The sequence below is a fragment of the Amblyraja radiata genome, chromosome 10 (assembly GCF_010909765.2).
Source record: "Amblyraja radiata isolate CabotCenter1 chromosome 10, sAmbRad1.1.pri, whole genome shotgun sequence".
NCBI lineage: Eukaryota > Metazoa > Chordata > Chondrichthyes > Rajiformes > Rajidae > Amblyraja > Amblyraja radiata.
The window spans coordinates 61,271,828-61,294,045 of NC_045965.1; the positions used below are offsets into that span (position 1 = coordinate 61,271,828).

General features: G+C 42.3%; 1 protein-coding gene across 1 annotated transcript in view; it reads left to right on the forward strand.

Annotated features, from left to right (window-relative positions):
- The first annotated feature begins 373 nt into the window (after window positions 1–373).
- The window catches only part of LOC116977402 (calcium-activated chloride channel regulator 1-like), a 60,897-nt gene continuing 39,052 nt past the window's right edge, over window positions 374–22,218 (forward strand). Inside the window, exons 1-10 of the mRNA XM_033027832.1 lie at window positions 374–460; window positions 1,864–1,895; window positions 9,772–9,862; window positions 10,039–10,182; window positions 15,422–15,563; window positions 17,235–17,343; window positions 18,374–18,539; window positions 19,046–19,267; window positions 19,481–19,705; window positions 19,784–19,961. Coding sequence (XP_032883723.1) covers window positions 374–460; window positions 1,864–1,895; window positions 9,772–9,862; window positions 10,039–10,182; window positions 15,422–15,563; window positions 17,235–17,343; window positions 18,374–18,539; window positions 19,046–19,267; window positions 19,481–19,705; window positions 19,784–19,961 — 1,396 coding nt within the window. The remainder of the gene's footprint in view (window positions 461–1,863; window positions 1,896–9,771; window positions 9,863–10,038; window positions 10,183–15,421; window positions 15,564–17,234; window positions 17,344–18,373; window positions 18,540–19,045; window positions 19,268–19,480; window positions 19,706–19,783; window positions 19,962–22,218) is intronic.

Sequence of the window (22,218 nt, forward strand, 5' to 3'; positions counted from 1 at the left end):
GCTCATGTTTGAGCCTCGGAATTGGTCACTGTGATTTCTCACCATGGTTTCGCTAGTCAAAACTATACAAACTTCCTACTCATCCCGAGGATGGGCAAACTAATTAGGGCAGAATTTTCAAGGGATTTCTCCTAGTTATTGGGAAAGGACCATTGAACCCTTCGAAAATATGTTGGAGAATCCCAATAATCTTTGCCGCCAACACTCGTAATTAAATCAGATTAAAGTAAATCCTCGGATTAATAACCTAAATAAATGCATTCCGTTTGTATACTCCCACTGCTTCTACAAATGTCCTTATCTTGTACTTGCGCGCAACATGATCAGTAATCCTAACAATCAAACATAAACTGCGACTAGTACTGCACTCCAAATGCTCTTTGATACGCAGTTACAGTCTGGTTCCTCATGCAAAGGCACAAAGACAGAAATCACAGCTATATTGGACACCTCGGCAGACGTATGTTTCTCATGATAAGCACAGATGACAAAGTAGTGCTTTGTACTGTTCTTCAGTTCTGTATTTTCAGTGACAATTGTAAATGTTTCCTTGGAGCCAAATGGCTGTGGTTTCAAATTTGTCAAATTAACTAGTTCAACTCCGGAGAAACTGTCCCGTGGCAGCATCAATTTGCCACTCTTTCTTATCTCAGAGTAGGATGCTGATAAAGAAAAGAAACAAATGAATGCATTGATATATGACAAATATGCAGATGCCTGAATTTATAAAACAGGAGCTTGGAGTACAGAATAAAAGCCGTGTTGCTAAAATTATGGTATACTGCTAGTTGAGACACCATCTTCAGTACTGTGTCTGGTTTGGGATATCAACCTTGAGAAATGGAGATGGATTGAGTGTCGATTGAATAGAAAGATAACATTACATCATTCATGTCCAGTATCTGCTCTTGTGAAACCTCTATGTCTCTCCGTTACCCTCTGCTATTTAGAGTTTGCTGTTTTGGCCAAGAATCACAGAATTTCATTTTAAACGCATAGTGTTGTCTTGATTTTGGGTTTGGTTTTTTTCCGGGGAGAATCCCACTTAACCTTTGTGTATTAATTCTACTGCAAAAAAGTTGTAACTGGTGCGGACTGATATTCAGATATGCAAAGATAAACGACTAAATAACCAGAAGTATGGCAATACAGTCTGATCAACAATGGGGAGGGTTATTGTGGAATTCTAAACTATTTATTGTACTTACATGTAGGTTTAGATTTATTATTGTCACGTGTACTGTAGTACAGTGAAAAGGTTTGTTTTGCATGTTATCCAAACAGATCAGACATACCATACATTGATACAATCAGCTCAAACTCATGTACGTTAGATAGAGCAGAGAGAAAGATACAGTGTGCAGAATATACTTCTCAGCATTGAAGTGCATCAGTTTTTTAGACAAAACCCAATGTTCACAATGGGTTGAGATGATCTAGCTTTTGCTAAACAAACTCTCCTCACTATATCTTACACACACTCTGCAGCATAATCAAGAATGAGTCGCACACTGGCCACTCCCTCTTCTCCCCTCTCCCGTCGGGCAAAAGGTACAGATGTGTGAAAACGCACACCTGCAGATTCAGAGACAGTTTCTTCCCAGCTGTTATCAGGCCACTGAACCATCCTACCACAACCTACCCTACCTCATTGGTGACCCTCATATAATCTTTGATTGGACTTTACTGCCTTTATCTTGCACAAAACATTATTCCATGATCATGTATCTGCACACTGTGAATGGCTCGATTGTAATCATGTATTGTCTTTCCGCTGACAGGTTAGCATGGAACAAAAGCTTTTCACTGTACCTCGGTTTAGGATAACACTATCCTACACACACTCTGCTCTCGATATAATAGCTGATACTTCTACCTGCACTTCAAACTTCAGTGTTTCTAGACATTTCTAGAACTTTATCTCTGTTGAAAAAACCCATTATTTTTTTTTTCTGTCAGTTACAGCTAGCTACCCAAGGATTTACTGACAAATAACCATAAGATTAAAAAGAGGATTATACTAATATCCATGGGAACTTTAATCTAATTTATAACCAAATTTCGATCAGATTGGAGTAAATATGTGAATTTGAAAGGTTTATTGAACACCAACACTGCTGCAGTAACCCAGGTTTAATCCGAACCTTGGATTTCCGTCCAAGTGGAATTTTCAAGTTTTCAGTGTGGCTGTTGTGTTTCTCCCCAGTCCTCCTGTTTCCTTTCACATCTCAAATCTGTGTGTTATTCGGTGAATTGACAACCGTATACAGATTCAGCTCAGACCACAGAATCAGAAGGACAAAGGTAATACTGAAAGCCACTGGATGTGTTGAATAGCCTACTTCTATGCAATATGGAAACACAAGAGGCAAGTCTTGGGCCTCCACAGAATGTTCTGGATTAGATGAGTGATATGCCAGAACGCTTTACATTATGATTCTAATCCAAGCCATGTGTGTGAGAAAACTGTTTATGAAGCAACTATTCGCATTACTAAAGACAACTCTTATCACTTTTAGCTCTTGGAGAGCACTGCAATGTCAAAGCATTTGCAGTCCCCAAGACTACAGTTCAAAAGGCAATGCACACAGTTGTTCCAAGAACCAAATAGTTCTCCAGCAGAACAATCGCAGGAAACAAACGATTCTCAAGCCAAACAGTTCCTAGAAACACTGTGACTTTTGATTTCCCAGTATTTCTGGGTGGTTTTAGGTGAATTCTGTGAAAACAAATGCATGTTTTAACACTACTGCCAGTTCCTTATAAGGAAGGAATGCAATTAAAACCCCTGTCTCATGGTGCGAGTTGACCCACGAGGTACCCCGAGTTTAAAACAAATTTAACTCGTGGTAATCACGTACAATTAATGTAGCGGGAACGTCGGAAATCGTGGACGCAACTTAGCGACTCGTGGCGCTAACGGCAGGTACCCGTGAAACTTGTTAACTTGAAAAAATTCAAACATGTTTAAAGTTTTCCACGAGTAAAATGTACTGATGAAGTTAAAAATTGAAACATTTAAACACGTTGTAAGAACGTAGTGGCCCGTGTGTTTACCTTAGTGACTCGTGAGTCTACCGTGGGAACAGGTGGGTGCCTGTCACTGAAACAGGCAGGTGTGATTTCACATCCACCTTGTGTGTGGGTCTCTCTCTCCCTTCCTCCCTCTCACACAGCCTGAGACTCTGCCTCTGTGAGTGTACGTCTCTTTCTCCCCCTCTCCCACGCACAGTAAGACCGAGGTACTGTGCTCAGTCCATCTGTGTCTCCCACATACACAGTAAAACTCTGATTTGTGTGTGTATATACGTCTCCCCCATTTCTCTCTTTCTCCCCCCCACCTCTCTCTTTTCCCACCCACCTCTCTCTTTTCCCCCCACCTCTCTCTTTTCCCCCCACCTCTCTCTTTCCCCCCCCACCTCTCTCTTTCTCCCCCCACACACAATAAAACAGATGTATTCTGCTTAGTCTCTCTTCCCTCCCACACACACGGATAGACCAAGGTCCTGTGTGCTATTTCTCTCCCCCACAGTCACGTCGAAGGACACCACACAGCCTCGGTGCCTCTCTCTCTCTCTGTCTCTCTCCTTCCTACAGTCAGAGGTCCACACTGTCTCTGTGTCTCTCTCTAACCTACACACACACACAGACTGAGGTACACACTGCCTCTTGTGTGTCTGCCTCTGTCTCTCTCTCCCACACACACAGTTAAAGGTACTCCACGCTGCCTGTGTGCGTGTGTGTCTCTCTCTCTCTCTCGCTCTCCACCCCCCACACCCACACACAGTCAGTCAGTCAGTCAGAGGAACTCCACAATGTGTGTGTGTGTGCGCGCGCGCGCACCTCTGTCTCTCCCTATCACAGTCAGAGTGAGGTATTCCCCAAGCAGTCTCTCCGCGTGCATCTGCCACCCTCAGGCTGCCCAGGCAGTCATACGGTCTGGTGGCGGGCGACGGAGGGCAGGGGGAAGTTGGCCACCAGCGGGGCAGTCTCGGCTCTCCACATCCAACAAGTTGTCGGAGCAAGGCGTGGTGGCCATGTAGTCCGAGTCTCGCTGGATCCTCGTAATCCTCTCCCTCTGTCAAATGGGTGAGTTTAACCTGACCACCCCACCCCCCCCCCCCCAACCACCTCAACTCACACCTGGGCACCAAAGCAGCTCAGGAGGCGAACCCTGAGATCCGTCTCCCAACAATCTGATGTGCACATCCGTCCACATTCAAAGATTTCATCTCCCGTCTCCCCGCAGTGTGTAGACCTGGCAGTAAATTCAATTAAAATATATCAAACTTCCGCCTGCTGGTGTTCTAACAACATGATGTGTGTTTCAAACAAATCATAAGTATAACTGCTCTGGCACTGGACGGTGCGCATTTCCCCATCAATACATGTGGCCGCGCTGAATTCTATCTTTAAATCAAAGCCGCAGGATGGAGATGTCTTCTTTAACACTGTTGCTTATTAAAAGAGACCTTCATTCAGGGTTGGCTCAAGAGTAACTCGGGAGCCGAACTTGGAACATCGCAGAAATGACAAGTAAACGGCAAACTTGTCATACCCGTGGGAGCTCGGTTAAACTCTTGATCAAACACTTGGAATCTCGTACACAACCACAAGTCTTTCACTCGTGGTACCTCGTGGGTCAGCTCGCACCATGAAACAGGGCTTTAGCTCTTGCCGGCATTTTTCCATTTTACATCTATGCCACAAACGATGCAGTTTGCTTTTATGCTCTTCTTATATCCTACTTTCTCTTTTCTTATCAACTTCCTCGTCAACAATTACTAAATTCCAAAATGCTCAAAATCTTTAAACTTACTGCCATTTATGGCACCTTAATAATCATAAGATTATTGTGACAGGAATAGAATTAGGGCATTCGGCCCATCAAGTCTACCGCCATTCAATCATGGCTGATCTATCTCTCCCGTCTACCCCATTGTCCTGCCTTCTCTCCATAACCTCTGGCAAGATAATCCTTTATCTTCAAGATTTTTTTTTCGAGCCCCTTTCCTGACATGCTTTTGTGCACTAAAGGAAAATATATTTGCTCTCAACATGTCTTATTTCTTTCATTGCGAACCATTGCCTGTCCATTATCTACTCTTTAATCTAGTTGGAGATGGAGATGGATAGTTTTAAGGACGTGACTGTGATACAAATGGAGATTGATAGATTTCTGGAAATTAAAAGAATCAAAGGAAATTGAAATAATGCAGTAAAAAAATGTTTGAGATTGTTAGTCCGCAATGACAGACACTAGACAATAGACAATAGGTGCAGGAGTAGGCTATTCGGCCCTTCGAGCCAGCACCGCCATTCAATGTGATCATGGGTGATCATCCCAATCAGTACCCCTTTCCTGCCTTATCCCCATATCCCCTGACTCCGCTATCTTTAAGAACCCTATCTAGCTCTCTCTTGAAAGTATCCAGAAAACCGGCCTCCGCTGCCCTCTGAGGCAAAGAATTCCACAGACTCACAACTCTCTATGTGAAGAAGTTTTTCCTCGTCTCCGTTCTAACTGGCTTACCCCTTATTCTTAAACTGTGGCCCCTGGTTCTGGACTCCCCCAACATCGGGAACATGTTTCCTGCCTCTAGCGTGTTTCAATGAGTACCCTCTCATCCTTCTAAACTCCAGAGTATACAAGCCCAGCCTCTCCATTCTCTCAGCATATGACAGTCCCGCCATTCCGGGAGTTAACCACGTAAACCTACGCAGCATTCCCTGATCTGGATGAACAGTGCAACAAAGTTAAAGGGCCAACAAGTCAATTCCTCCTCAATGTTAAATGTAGTGTTTGGTGTTTTTTAACTGGTTTTAAATGTGTATATGTGGGGGTGGGGGGCGGGTGGGGGGGGGGGGCAGGGGGAAACCGTTTAAAATCTCTTCCCTGTCTGGGAGACCCGACCTTTTCCCTGTCGGGTCTCCGTTGTCGTTGGGGCCTAGCACCGTGGAGCGGCCTCCAACCTGAACGACCCGGGGGCTTGGGAGACTGCGGAGCTGCGGACTACTCACCATCGTGGGGCTGGCCGGCCTCGGAGCGTGGGGAGCGGTGGTGACTCGCTGCTGCGACTCGACTCCTGGGGCTCGGAGGCTCCAGCAACGCAGCCGCAGGTCCGGTTGACTGGGACATCGGGAGCTCACGGGTCCGGGGGGAGAGACCGCTTCCCGGAGCTCCCGCAACGCGACTTCTCCAGCCCGTGTCGCGGGGTTGGAACGACCCGGAGCGGGGTCATACATCGCCCGGCACGGCTTCATGGCCGTGGGACATTCCAGCGCCCGCCGGGGGCTCCAACTTCGAGACTTCTAGACCGGGAGCGGGGCAGTAAATCGCCCAGCACGGGCTAAAATGGCCGTGGGACTTATCATCGCCCGCCTGGGGCTTCGACATCGGGAGAGACATGGAGAACAGGGGAGAGAAAAGACTTTGCCTTCCATCACAGTGGGTCCACTGTGATGGATGTTTGTGTGAACTAAATTGTGTGTATGTCTAGGAATTGTCTTTGTTTGTATGGCTGTGGAAACAGAATTTTGTTTGAGCCTCACTGAGGCTCAAATTACAATAAATTGTATTGTATTGTATTGTATTGTAATTCTTATGTTCCTTTTCCTTATTTCCTATCCCATCTCTATTCACAATTTGGATACGAATGTACAAGGCATGATCAGAAATGTTGCAGATGAAACTAAAATAGGTGGTATCTTCCACAGTGGAGCTGGTTATTAACAATTACAGGGGTATCTTGAACAGCTTGGCAAGTGGGGTAACAAATGGCTAATGGAGTTTATTTCAGATAAGTGAGATGCTTTTCATTTTAGGAAATTGAACCAGGGCAAGATCTTCACAGTGAATGATAGAGCTCCGAGCAGCGTTGTGGAGTAGCTAGATCGAGGAGTACCCACACATAGTTGCCGAAAAGTGGCATACAGGTAGTGAGGTAGTGAAGAAGGCTTTGGAATGCTGGACAGCAAAGGTTTAAAGGGATAGAGGGATATGGGCCAAATGTGGCAAATGGGACTGGATAACATGGGGCATCTTGGTTGGCATGGAGGAGTCGGGCCCAAAGGCCTGTTTCTATGCGGTAGGACCCCAAGGTTATTACGATTGCATTCTTGAAGAACCGCTGCAGATTAGTTTAAAAAAATGCTGCTATACCATAACTCTACACTGACTCTAATAATTTTACTATTTTTAAGATGTTCTGTTGTTGCAACATTATTCATAGATCCCAACATTTTCCCCACGGTTGACATTATTATCTTCCTAGGGCGGTACTGTGACACAGCTAGTAAAACAGCACCACAGACCAGAGTTCAATCCCCACCTTGGGTGCTATCTGTGTGAACTTTGCTCATTCTATTCTTTGGTCACCTTGGCTTCCTCCTGGCATTCCAGTTTTCTCCCACATCCCAAAGATATGCAGGTTGATAGCTTAATTGGCTACTGCATATTACCCTTATTGTTTTGGATATTGATAGAATTCAGGGAAAATACAAGAGAATGTTGGGAGAAAAAATTAAATAGGATTTTCGTAGGGCTAGTGTGAAACAAGCGTTGATGTTTGGTGCAGCCTCAATGGGCTAAAGAGCCTGACCATAATGTCCAGTGTTGGAAACAGTCATCTGGGTTAGCATTTTATGTAATACTGAGAGAGTGCTAAGGTTATCTGCAATCAATCACATTGTTTGTGGTAGACACAAAATGCTGGAGTAACTCAACGGGACAGGCAGCATCTCTGTGGAACAGGAATGGGTGACGCTTCGGGTCGAGACCCTTCTTGTCTGAAGAAGGGTCTCGACCCGAAACGTCGTCCATTCCTTCTCTCCAGAGATGTTGCCTGTCCCGCTGAGTTACTCCAGCATTTTGTGTCTATCTTCGAATTAAACCAGCACCTGCAGTTCTTTCCTACACACAATGTTTACGGTGCTTCTTGTGCATACATTAAATGCTGCCATTCTCACATTGACAAACTTTCTTCCCCATCAGGATTTTGCAATCTTTTCAGTTCAGTTCAGTTTAGTTTAGTTCATTGTCAAGTTTACTATCCGGTCAGCTGAAAGACAGTACATGATTAGACTCGAACCGTTCACAGTGTATAGATGCATGATAATGGAATAACGTTTAGTGCGAGGTAAAGCCAGCAAAGTCTGATCAAGGATAGTCAGAGGATCACCAAGGAGATAGATAGTAGTTCAGCACTGCTCTCTGGTTGTGATAGGATGAGTCAGTTGCCTGATAACAGCTGGGAAGAAACTATCCCTGAATCTGAAGATGTGCGTTTCCACACTTCTATATCTTTTGCCTGATGGGAAAGAGGAGAAGAGGGAGCGGCCAGGATGCGACTTGTCCTTAATTATGCTGCTGGCCTTGCCAAGGCAGCATGAAGGGTTTCTAATTAGAAGTTAACTGTCTAGACATGTCAAGTTAAGTCAAGTTGAGTTTACTGTCATATGTATCGAACTGTAGTTTACCATGCACTTTGATCAAAATCAAAGTTGCTTGGGAAATTTGGGTGTAGGAATAAATAATACCAGGACCAATGGTCCCACTGCTCACAAACATAAATTCTAACATAGAAACATAGAATCATAGAAAATAGGTGCACTGCCATTCAATATGATCATGGCTTATCATCCAACTCAGTATCCTGTACCTGCCTTCTCTCCACACCCCCTGATCCCTTTAGCCACAAGGGCCACATCTAACTCCTTCTTAAAAATAGCCAATGAACTGGCCTCAACTACCTTCTATGGCAGAGAATTCCACAGATTCACCACTCTCTGTGAAAAATGTATTCTCATCTCGGTCCTAAAAGACTTCCCCCTTATCCTTAAACTGTGACCCCTTGTTCTGGACTTCCCCAACATCGGGAACAATCTTCCTGCATCTAGCCTGTCCAACCCCTTAAGAATGTTGTAAGTTTCTATAAGATCCCCCCTCAATCTTCTAAATTCTACCGAGTACAAGCCGAGTCTATCCAGTCTTTCTTCATATGAAAGTCCCGACATCGATTTGATTTCCTTTCATTTGATTTGATTTGATAAACCAAATGATAGCCTCAGCAACATTAACAATCATACATATAGTATTCTGAGATAAGAACTATCATAGAGCAGCTGACAGATTTCAATGTGATATTTTGCCTCATGCATTGTTCCTTTGCTATCAGTTGGGAGAATTGCTTCTCGAAAATCCTTCATGGAAAGAGTCATCTGCTGAGTGCCTTCTTTTTCCACTTCCCAATTCCAGCATCTTCTCCTGCCCTGTAGGTCCTTTGGTCATTCTCCCAGTTAGATTGCATGTTAGGGAAAGATCTACAAATATCTCAAGTCTGGGAGAAACTGATTTGTGCAAAAGATTGAAATCATGGTCAAGGTCCCATCAGTTGCTATATGGCAAACAATTCAGCACTTTATAGCATCTAAGTGGCAGAGCTGTGGTGTTGAAATTTGTCGTTGCTCTTGGCTACCTGGTTATTTCAATTTTCTTTCCAGAGCATCTCATTTTCATCTTAATTATTGTAAACTCCTATTTGGAAATTGTTGGAACTTCTAGTCCGATGTTATATTATTTCCTCAGTATTAGTGCAACCTCCTCCTCTAATCCTTTTCAATTCATCTTGAGAAGTAGGTGGAACTGCCAGATCTATTACTTGCATTGCGGGAAGTTTGCTCAAGCAGAAAATACGTCAGTGCTACAACCATGCAAGTACCAAGTTTGGTGTTCTGCTATCTCCTGTCTATTTGCGTTATAAAATGTTCCAGGGTTACACTGGTCAATAATGGATACCAAGACATTGTATTTGCAATAAATCCCAGTGTCCAATATAACGACAAGCTTATTGAAAGCATTCAGGTGAGATGATGTTTGAAATAATCTATTTCCATTGTTTTTGTTCATTAGATGTTATTTATATTGTGTGTTACTATCGGATTTGGTGAGAATTAAAAGCGTAATTTTATGTTCTTTTTCCCTCTCTCCAGGTGATTAAAAGCCAGGAATTACCTTCTAATTCTGAGTTTGTTTTGCAGGAAATGGTGACTGAAGCCTCGAACTACCTCTACCAAGCGACGAAATATCAACTTTACTTCTCAGATGTAAAAATCCTGCTGCCTGCTTCCTGGGCACTGAATTCGAGCCTGGTTCAAAGTCGAACTCATGAATCATACGAGAAGGTAAGAACAATAGGGGTGAAAGAATGAAACTATTATTGATAGCTTTCTACCAGTGGAACCTATCCTAAAAACCTCCATTCACAGAAGAATTAAGGTGAATTCACAGTCTGCAGGAGGGTCTCGCCCTGAAACGTCACCTATCCACTTTCTCTAGAAATGCTGTCTGATCTGCTGAGTTACTCCGGCACTTTGTGTCCTCTTCTTACAGATATGGGTTATATGTGCCAAAGTTCCAGTGATGGAGCAAGGGAAACTCTAAGGATAGACCTGGCAAAACAGCAGTTTCCAATGATTTTCTTATAAGTACAATCACTCTATCGGTTAACAGTCTCTTTCAGCTACGAATTACTCCACTGACAATAAATGATGGAACTTATACCTGGCAATGAATGGGATTAGTGTAAAATTAGAGTAAATGTAGTTTGATGGTCAGTGCAAACTCAGTGAGCCAAAGGATCTGTACTTACACAGTATGACTGTATAATATTCTGGTTTTGGTTGTTTGAAAAAGGTAAATTCTGAAACGTTTGCTAGTGATTTGAAAGCTGAGTTGCATAACCCTGTTGTATCTTCCTTGAAATAGTAACTCACTCACTTCAATTGTATCTGTTCTTTTATTTTCCTCTTACCTGTCTGAAAGCCTGGTGCACACAAGTTTTTGCCAACTGGACTGAGGGATTCAGAAACTGTAATTGGGTTCCAGCTCTTTGATGGCATTAGGTTATTCTGGAATCTGTCAGGAATGTCATGGTGGCCTGTGGCTTGTTAGCATTTGGAAATGGATATTAAGATATGATTCCTATGTTTTAGTAGTGACCTGTGCAGGGCTTGACAGAACAAGGGGGCTGGGGCCAAGTGACAGCAAACTGCGAATATCAGTATTGGTGGAAATCTAGAACTTAATTGGTTTTGAGAACAGTGTCGATAAGTTTGAAAGATGTGTGCATATTATGAAAAGAGGGCTGCCGGGCAAGTGGAGGAATTTTGTGTCTGGCAGCTTTGAAATTGTGGTATATTGGATACAATACTGTGAAAGCAAGATCTTAGTCATAGAGTTGTACAGCACAGAAACAGGCCCTTTTGGCGCTCCTCGTCCATGCCGATTGTAATGATTATCAACGCTAATCCAATTTGCCTGTATTCAATCCATATCCCTTTATGCTTTTTCTATCCAAGCACATGTCCAAGTGTCTTTTCAATGGCACAATTGTATCTGTCTCCTACCATCTCCTCTGGAAGCTTGTTCTAGATATTAATCACCACTCAGATGTCTTTTAAATTTCTCCCCTCTCAATTATAAGACTCCCCTACTTCTCTCCTAGACTCCCCTACTTTTGAGATAAAAATTCTGATTATCCATGTCCCTCACAATTTTATAAACTTTTGTCAGGTTTCTCTGAGCTTCCTATGTTCAAATAAGAATAAACACAGGCTATTTAATCACCTAACTACAACCCTCCATTCTAGATTACATCCTGGTAAATATCTTGTGCACCTCTCTTTATAGCTACTGCATCTGACCTGTAGTGTGGTGACCAGAACTGTACACACTAAAGGTTTCAAATGTCTCAAAGGTCTTATATTGTCACGTGTACCAACTAAGGTACAGTCTTATATGCGAATTATCATGAAGCCATACTGAAAAATAGCAACAAGACACACAAATACATAAAAGTTAACATAAACATCCACCACAGCGGATTCCCCACATTCCCCAAGGTGATGGAAGGCAATAAAGTCTAATCTTCTTCCCTCATTTTTCTCCCGCTGTTGGGGCAGTCGAACCATCCGCAGTCGGGGCAATTGAAGATCCCGCAGCTGGCGGTTGAAGCCCCCACGTCGGGGCGACCGAAGCCCCCACGTCGGAGCGATTGTAGTTCCCACGTCGGGGTGATCAAAGCTCCTGCATCGGGGTGATCGAAGCTCCAGTGGCTTGGAGCTCCCAAAGTCGGTCTCTAATCAGAGACTGCGTGTCGCGATGTTAAGTCCGCAGGCTCATGCGGCTGGAGCTCCCGAAGTCGGTCTCCAGTAAAGGCCTCCACTCCTCGATGTTCGGCCGCAGAGCGGATGGATATACGATATGGAAATAAATCGCATCTCCGTCAAGGTTAGAGATTTAAAAAAGTTTCCCCCAACCCCTCCCCCACCCCCCACATAAAACAAGCTAAAGAACACTAAGAACATGCATTTAATACATACTAAAAAAACAACAAAGAAAGGGACAGGCAGATTGTTGGCGAGATAGCCATTGCTGGCACCACCCAGTGGGTCTGACCATTGTTACATGCAACATGTAACTGAAACACTATGTCCCAGCTTTCACACTCAATACCTAGGAAGACGCATAACCAGTGGCCTTTTCACTACGCTATCCACATGTGCTGTTACTTTCAGAGAGCTATGAGTTTGCATGCCAAAGTTTCTCAGTACATTAACACTCTTAATATCTCTGCTATTTACTTAATATGTCCTACCAGAATTTGACATCACACCTATCTACTACACCTTTGGCCAACATTTCAGCTGATCTATGATCTGCAGATAACCTCGCTATTTATTGCTTACCAATTATTGTGTCATCTGCAAAATTACAAATAATTCCAACTACATTCTCATCCAAGTAATTTATATACGTAATAAACAACAAATGTCCCAGCACTGATCCCTGTGGTGTATCATTAATTACAACACCCATCCACCACTACTCTAACAAAATGGATCCATAACTGTCTGGGTAAGTGCAGTAGTAGATGGATGTTTTCACTAAAATCTGTAACTAATGATATAACTCATTATTATAATATTATATAATTACAATATGATATAATGATATTATAATAACATTATTATATAACATTATAATGATAAAATGATTCTTTGTGACTTAACCTTCTGGACGACCTAGCATGTGAAATCTTGACAAAACCCTTACTGAAGTCCATGTTAATTACTACTACCATTCTGCGTTCATATATTTTCCAATTTACTTCCTCAAAAAGCTCAATCAGATTCACAAGACATGATCTCTCAAGCACATAACCACACTGACCCCCTCCTAATCAATCCGTCTTTCCAAATAAAAATTAATCCTATTCCGCAAAACTTTGTGCAACAACTTCCCTACCACTGAAGTAAGATTTACTGGCCTGTAGTTTCCAGGTTTATCCTTTCTACCCTTTTAAAATAAGGGGACACCTCATCTGCGATACAAAAATCTCTGTCAGAGTGCCAGCAATTTCCTGTCTTAGCATCCTGGAATAAATGCCATCGGCCCTGGGGATTTTTCTACCACCCATTGAGCTCCAATATTTCTAGTACTTCCTCCTTCCTGGTACAGAGCTCCAGAATATCAATGTACCAATCTCCTCAACTCTCCAGCCTTCAGATATTTCTTCCTGGTGAAAACTGTTGAGAAGTACTCACTTCTTATCACACTTATATCCATTGGCTCCATACATATGATCCCCTCTGATCCTTGACGGGAGTTATTCCTTCCTTGGATACTCTCTTGCTTCTACCACATTCTCCTTTAGGATTCTCCTCAATCCTCCATGTTGAGGATACTTCAGGCCCCTTTTGGCCTCGAATTTCTTACTTATAGAAACATAGAAACATAGAAATTAGGTGCAGGAGTAGGCCATTCGGCCCTTCGAGCCTGCACCGCCATTCAATTTGATCATGGCTGATCATCCAACTCAGTATCCCGTACCTGCCTTCTCTCCATACCCTCTGATCCCCTTAGCCACAAGGGCCACATCTAACTCCCTCTTAAATATAGCCAATGAAGTGGCCTCGACTACCCTCTGTGGCAGAGAGTTCCAGAGATTCACCACTCTCTGTGTGAAAAAAGTTCTTCTCATCTCGGTTTTAAAGGAATTCCCCCTTATCCTTAAGCTGTGACCCCTTGTCCTGGACTTCCCCAACGTCGGGAGCAATCTTCCTGCATCTAGCCTGTCCAACCCCTTAAGAATTTTATAAGTTTCTATAAGATCCCCTCTCAATCTCCTAAATTCTAGAGAGTATTTGCTTTTTCCTTTAAGAGGTTATGCTTTTTCCTATATCCTCTATGGATTTCAAGAACTCATTCGATAATTCTGCCTGACATATGCTTCTTTCTTTTCCCTGATCAAATCTTCAATAACATCTGGGTCTGAACTCTTATTAGCTAGCTCTTAAATACCTTCCATTTGTCAGATATTGTTTTCTCCTGAGTAGCTATTCCCAGTTTATCTCGTCCAGGTCCTGTCTTATAACATGAAAATCTGCTTAGGGCCCTAAGTTGATGACCTGCTTAATCATTTTCCACGGCCATCTTGAAATTTACAGAGCATTGTATGGTCGCTGTTCCCAAAGGGTTTCTCCACAGACATTTCAATCACTTTTTCGACCTCTGTCCCTCAGATAAAATAAAGTACAGTCCCCACCATAGTAGAGATCTCAATATACTGCTTCAAAAATCCACCTTGAATGCATTTTATCAACTCCTTCCTTTCTAATCCCCAGCAAAATCATTAATCCTGTCAATCCAAGTCAATATTGTCAAAATCTCCTGCTACTGTAACCCTATTGCTTTTACACCGTTCTAAGATTTGTCTACATATGTTTTCTATGTCCTATTGACTGCCACGGGAGGCTACAGTATAACCCCTCGTCTAATCTAAGTATAATGTAAATGACTGTCCCTTTCTTATTCCAAAATTCTACCAGTATCGTTTAATTGGCTGATCCCTCCAAGAATCCACTGAGTAGTGCAAAGTTGCTTCCACGATCAGCAATGCAACAGAGGCTTCTGACACGACTGAAACTTTATTCTCGAGAACATTCAGTTACCAGACCTGCCCTTCGCTCAACCAGATGTCCCTTATTGCACCAATATCATTATCCAGATCTTGTGGTGTTAGCTGGAAGTTGGTCCTTTAACAGAGCACTGAGAGAGAATCTGTGGAATTTTGACATCGGAGTAACAAGGGGAATACTCAAGGGTAATGAAAAAGAAGTAGGATGTCCAATGGTATTTGAGAGAGTTCTAAGATCCATAAATATTGAGAGGTGGAATGTTAGGGGAGAAGTGAATCAGAGCAACGATGAATGGAAAGAGGAACAAGGCAGACATTTCTGAAAATGTTGGCATTTTTGTACAAAGTTCTCAGACCTAGTACATCTACAATTCTGCTCTTGGCAGTGCTTTTTTTTGTGTGCAATGATTTTCATATGGGAAACATTAAATTTTCTTTCATAGGCTGATGTGATCATTGCTGAATCATACCTTAAACATGGAGATGCACCGTACACCCTGCAATGTGGCGAGATGGGTCGGTACATTCATTTCACCCCAAAGTTCATTCTAAACGATAAAATGACCTCGGTTTATGGTCCAAAAGGTAAATTAATTTGAAAAAGCTTGCACTGCTGCAGCATGTGTATTCACGGCTGTATAAATCATGCACCATAGGAACAAGTGTAGGCTATTCAGCTCTTCACGCTTTAATGATATGATTACTGATCTAAAGCCCATTGAAAATCCCAACTGAAAGTTGGGGGTTGACTGTCCCACCATGTTTCACAAAGCGATGGGTATAAAGAGTGTGGGAGTGTTCCAAACATTCTAAAATACCTTTCATTATTTGAATGGTAATAGACATGAACCTGCTATTCTAAAGAGGGCTGGAGAAAATAGGAAACCAAAGGAAATCATCTTGATGTCAACAGTAGAGAAACGCTTTAATCAATTTTTGAGGATTTGGCAGCAAGGTGGTAAGAAATTCACAAAATAAGCTAAAACCAACATGTTTGTGTTATTTTTGAGGGTGGAATAGCTCAAGGGGAACAATTTGGATTCTCAGAAAGTGCACAATAACGTCAGGAGGAAATTGTGGATCATGAGATAATATGTAATGCATTAATAATAATAAGTAATAATAAATGGCTGGTTGAAGATTCATTCAAATAGGAAAAAGTAGGGGAATTAAACAGAATAGAGGCAGAGCGAAGCTTGTGGAAGATTGCAAGGATAAATAGCTTACTATCAGCAGTTTAGAAAATAATAAAGAAATGTTAACACGGCATTTAGAAAATAATAAGACTGGACAGAGTCAACGGATTGATTAAAGGGCAATCCTAGAATTAAATTTGCTGGAGCTTTTTGAATACTATAATTAGCCAAATAAGTAAGAGAGACCTGGTGGATATTTGATGTTTCAGTAGATTGTCCATAAGGTGCCACAAAAAAGTTCATAGTTTTGTATTTTCCTTCTGTCACCCTCAACATCTCCTCCTTAAGGCATTTCTTAGCTTCCTCTGCAACCAGTCCTTTTCCCATCTGCGCTATGGAAGCTTTCATTCATTTTGAAAATGCTTACATAAAACTCCTTGGAACATGTTTATATTAATATGTTGTTGTTAATTAGTTACTTCGTCAGAAAAATTCATTAGCCATCATAAACAACGTTACTGCCAGCTAATACATTCAAATTTCCCTAAGCGTTCGAGCGGTCAGACTAATGGGTCTATTGTTTCTTTGTTCTAAAGGGGAATTCTAAAATGCAAAATATCAGAAAATGAAAGGAAATGTGACCTATGGACCTTCAGCTTGCTTGATTGTTTCCAGAATGAGTCTGGCTACATACAAGTACCCAGAGTTGCCACTGCCATTAAATCTGACACGTTTTCAATTCAAACCACGACTGCATAATTATAAGGAAATGTGAGGATTTCTAATTGAAATAAGCATCTAATTGAAAATGCCTCCAGCATAGGCTATCTTGGACTCGCGGTACACCTGTCAGTAAGAAAGAGGTGTGGTGAAAGTGGCTGCTTGGTCATTTACCTATATTACTGCATATCATGAACACAGCTCACATTTGTTGATTCAGACCAAACAACTCTAATTAATTTTATAATCGCAGAAAAAGAACTTCATCCCATTGAGAGTATTTTGCCCTTGCAAGGGAATTATGTCAATAGCTAAACCTGCAGAAATAATTGTACAGTACATATCTTAAGAACATGAAAGCAATAAGTTCACTATTAAAATAAACATCTTACTTTTGTAGGTAGAGTATTGGTTCATGAATGGGCTCGTTTTCGCTGGGGTGTATTTAATGAACATAATGATCTGATTCCATTTTACAAATCCAGCAATAGAACTTCTGAAGCAACAAGGTATGATTTTCTTAGGTCGTAAGAATCTCTAGTCAAGAATGTAAAGGGAAGAACTTGCATTTCTGTAATAACTTTCCTAATCTAGATATGTCCTAAAATTCATTAGAGCCAATGGTATACTTTTTACGGGCTGTTTTAAGGAATATGGCAACCAATACTGCATAAAGCCTGCTCTCACAAACAACAATTTGATATTGAACTTTACATCGGTTTTAAGTTATGCTGGATGAAGCACTTAAAACCATCGGCCAGGAGTGAAGGACAACTCCCTCTTTTTCTTGAATATACAAAAACCTACAGATTTTTACAAAAAATAAACACTAAGTGCTGGAGTAACTCAGCGAGTCAGGCAACATCTCTGGATTGATAACGATTCGGGTCATTCAACCATCTGCCAACCAAACCTCATCACCTATATCCACCTATCACTTACCAGCCTTTGTCCTCTCCCACCTCTCTTCCAGCTTTCTTGCCCATCCCCCTTCCCCACCACAAATAGTTTGAAGAACGATCCCAACCCAAAACGTCATCTATCCATGTTCTACAGAGATGCTGTCTGACCTACTGAATTACTCCAGCACTTTATGTCCTGGAGTTCTGAGTGGTCATTATTTTTCTTCTAAGCTGTGCAATGTTTTTTTTGTGCATGAAAACAGACTGAAAGAGCAGTCAGGAGCTCAGTTTAGTGGGCTTACTGCTATCTGCTGCAGTAGATGTATTGCCAAAATTAAGCCATGGAGTTATGCCAAATATGCCAAAATTAAGCCAATGGCTTGATTGTGGGTATCGAATATGAAAGACGGGAAGGATTGTTAGCAGCAACTGCCAATAAAAGTACTGAAAGTCATCCCCACTAATCTTTGAAGGGTGTTGTGTGTGGGCTGGGAAGTCCAATCAATGGCCTACAATGAAAGAATTGGCCAGTAATGAGAAGACCCATGAATTATCCACTCCAAGTCGTTTCTGATTAAATTGTCAAGTGTATAAATATAAGCATGTGCAGTTTTCTAATTATTATTTTGACTTTCAGATGTTCTCTCAGCATAAGGGGAATGACTGCTGAATGTAATGGCAGTTTGTGTTCCTTGTGTACCATTGATAAAAGCACAGGATTACCTAACAAGGAATGTCAGTTTTTCCCTGAGAAAAATCAGATGTCATCATCTTCAATTATGTACTTACAGGGATTACCGAATGTAAGTAGAGCCACGAGAAGCTAGTTCCCTAGTTATTTGCCCAGATTGCATTCGTTGTTGATGCCGGCTCCAAATGGATCAGCCACACTTACTCATTAGGACTTAAGTGAATGCGGTGAGAGTCTGGGGACTTACTGATTCGAGAGGCCGACTCTTGTCGGTTTTCGTTCCATCCGCTGGATTTCTATCCAATGGTGAAGCCCAGTCTTGGTTGGATCTCACAACATCATGCTGGGTTATTATTCTCATATCCAGTACCAGGTCCAGGCCTGGTGTGAGATTTGAAGTCCCACTGATTACTATGGGGGTTTGTGGCCTGCAGACGAGGAGGCAAAGAGTCTATTTTTCTATACATTTTACTGGATTTTTTCTATACATTTTAAAGTTATTCGTTTTAACGGGTGTAACTTACATTTTCTTCTTCCCATCTACTTTAGTTTAGTTTATTATTGTCACATATACGAGGTACAGAGAAACATTTGTGTATCCTTTATACAAATATCCAGGTGGATAAATTCTGTGATAACACCACTCACAATCCTGAAGCACCAAACATGCAGAACAAAATGTGCAATTATAAGAGCACTTGGGACGTGATCAGCAAGTCGGAAGATTTTCAAAACATTTCTTCACCCCACAATGGTTCAGTTAAACCAAATTTCACACTTCTGCAAGCCAAAAACCGCGTGCTTTGCTTAGTTCTTGACGTCTCAGGAAGCATGTCATCGGTAAGGTCATTGATATTAATTTCTGTGATGAAACCCTATTGTGAGTCCTAAAATGAATGTCGGGGGCTGGGTATTCTGATAAAGTAGAAACTTGATACCATCTATACCAAAACAAGCCTCTTGGTTAACCAACAGAAATTATTTAATACATTTTACACAATCTTTTTTGTTTAAATACAAAGTTTAAGAAAATTGTGCTTTTTTGATACACAGTGGAATCGCATTGACAGGCTCCGACAAGCAGCCGAGATATTCTTGCAGCAGATTGTTGAGACAGGATCACAAGCTGCAATTGTCACTTTCAGTTACTATGCGAGCATTCAAACACATTTAAAAATGATTGTTAGTGATATCACGAGAGAGGAACTTGTAAAGCTGTTACCGGCAAGAGCTTATGGAGGAACGAGCATTTGTGCAGGAATTCGGTCTGGCTTTGAGGTAAACCGATAAAATTTGGCCAATTCTCTTAATTTTAATTGCTACATTTTTCCCCATGTTGATGAATCATTGTTGCAGGTACTTCGTGGAGATGACAATGCTACGAAGGGGGATGAAATCATTTTACTGACAGATGGAATAGATCAACAAATAAGCAGTTGCTTCCAAGAAGTAGAAGAAAGTGGATCTGTAATCCACACTATTGCGTTAGGGCCAACCGCAGCTAAAGAATTAGAAGAGCTCTCAGCTATGACAGGTAACTGGTATTGAAAGACATTGCAATTTTCCACTGGGAAACCAAACATACAAACATTTCATTTGCTTGTTCTACGGGATTCCCCTTCACCTTTGTTACACTGGTATTAACAGATTTATATTAAATTAGCCAACATAGCGTAAACAACAGACAAAAGAACTTCAGGTGGGAGCAGTAAATATGAAGTCCATCTAAAATCTGTATGTGGCTGGACTTTTCTCCTGATCTGACCAATTTAACAAAAATAAGAAGTTAGTTAGCGTCCCTCTGAATTAATTGATAATCATATCACACAAATTTATGTTGTTCATCACTCCTTCTCGAGGAAGATCATGACATCCAGGTCTACAGGTTCGTACTGGGTACAGAGATGGCTGATCAGACCAACCTGGGCTCAATAGTTTCTTTTACACAACTGACAGTAGGGATAATGTAGTCTCAGTGGTTCGTGATTTTTAAGATTTCCTCCCTGAGCTTCCTGAGCAAATGAGCTTCCTCATTTGAGCGAGCAGTCCTTTTTATACGGGTACTCCAAACAGGACGGTCCTATGATCATTATTGCCAATGGTTGTGTCATTATTGAAACTCTTCAGGGATGTTCTAAGAGTCTTTGAAACTCTTTTTATGTCCACCGGTTTGTCCTCAATCAGCTTTCCATAAACTAACTTCATCGGTATTATGTCATCAGGCTTTCTCTTGACTTGACATGTTTCATCTCCGTGGATTGTGTGGTCCTGAGATCCTGAGAGTGATGCCGTCTGGAGCTATGCTCCTGGTAGGACACCCAAGGCGGTAAGGTCGGGGGGGAGGTCTCTGACAAAGAGCAATCCAACCAAGACCTCAACGGTGGAACGGTTAATGGCTGACTTTAGTGAAGCGTCATAACGGCTGGGAAAGCGGATGAAGGCTGCAGCAGAAAAGGGTCCCCGGTCGTCTTGGACTCCATGCCACTGGATCCTGACCCAGATCTGTCAAGGACCGCGTAGTGGCTGTCTGTGCACCAGTCTACCCCCGTTAAACAAAGTCACGCACAAGCATCCTCCATATAAGGAATCCACACTAGCATCCTGGATTAAGTCCTACGGTGACCAGCAAGTGCCAATGGGGGCAGTGTTGTGAGATCTGGAAGCCCCTAATCATGAGCTGGCACATCAGGCAGTGAGTGCTAGATTCAGTCGCTGGATGTGGAACGAAGCATAAGAGCCCCTCGGCAGCTGCACCCATCACTGAGCATTCCTCTTTAGTATCCACTCTGCTAATCCCACTTGGGGAAAGGACTAGAAAAGATGCCCTAAAAATAGCCTGCCTCGAACTTACCGACTGGATTACTGCGTCCAGAGGTATCACCACACACGGTCAGAAACACAGAAATATGAATATGAACTGGAGCATGGAATGTGCACACATTGGTGGATAGTGCAACCAGTAACAGGCCAGAGAGGAGAACCACGACCATTGCAAGAGAACTGAGAAGATGCCGGATTGACATAAGACGAAGGACAACTGAAGGAGGAGAAGGGTGGCTAAACTTTCTTCTGGAAAAGAAAAGCTGCTGATAAGCCCAGGATCCATGGTGTTGGGTTTGCCATCAGGAACCAGCACATCAGCCACATCTCTGAACTTCCTGTGGGAATCAGTGAGCGTCTCATGACCATCCGTCTGGTGCTTACCAACAACCAGATGGCAACAGTTGTAAGTGCTTATGCCCCTACTTTAGACTCTGAGGAGGAAGTAAAAGAGACCTTCTACACCTGCTTGGATGAGACACTGTCTAGAATCCCCAGGGAGGATAAGACCGACAACTCTGGAAGGATACCATAGGAAAGGAAGGCATCGGAACATCAACTCCAATGGTGATCCACAGAATCACCACCCTCTGGCCAAAGAAATTCCTCCTCATCTCTGTTCTCAGCAAATGTGCTCAACACAACCTCATCATCACTAACACCCTCTTTCGCCAGAAAAACAAACTCTTGGCATGTCCTGTTCTTCTGACCTGCGATTCATGCAACAACGTGTAAGTGATAGGACAGTATCTGTATGGCTGGAATCTGTTTCTCCAATTGAGTTGATGTATCCTGTACAGACAGGGCACGGGGAAGTGGTTCCGGTGTACATCTGCTGTACACTGTCCATATCTCGCAAGCATAGAGAAAGATCAGTCTGATATAACACTGTACACTTTCAGCTTTGGCTTTAGGATGATTACTTTTCGTTCCACATTTTACTTGTCTACCAAAAGCAGAGTTGCCTGTTG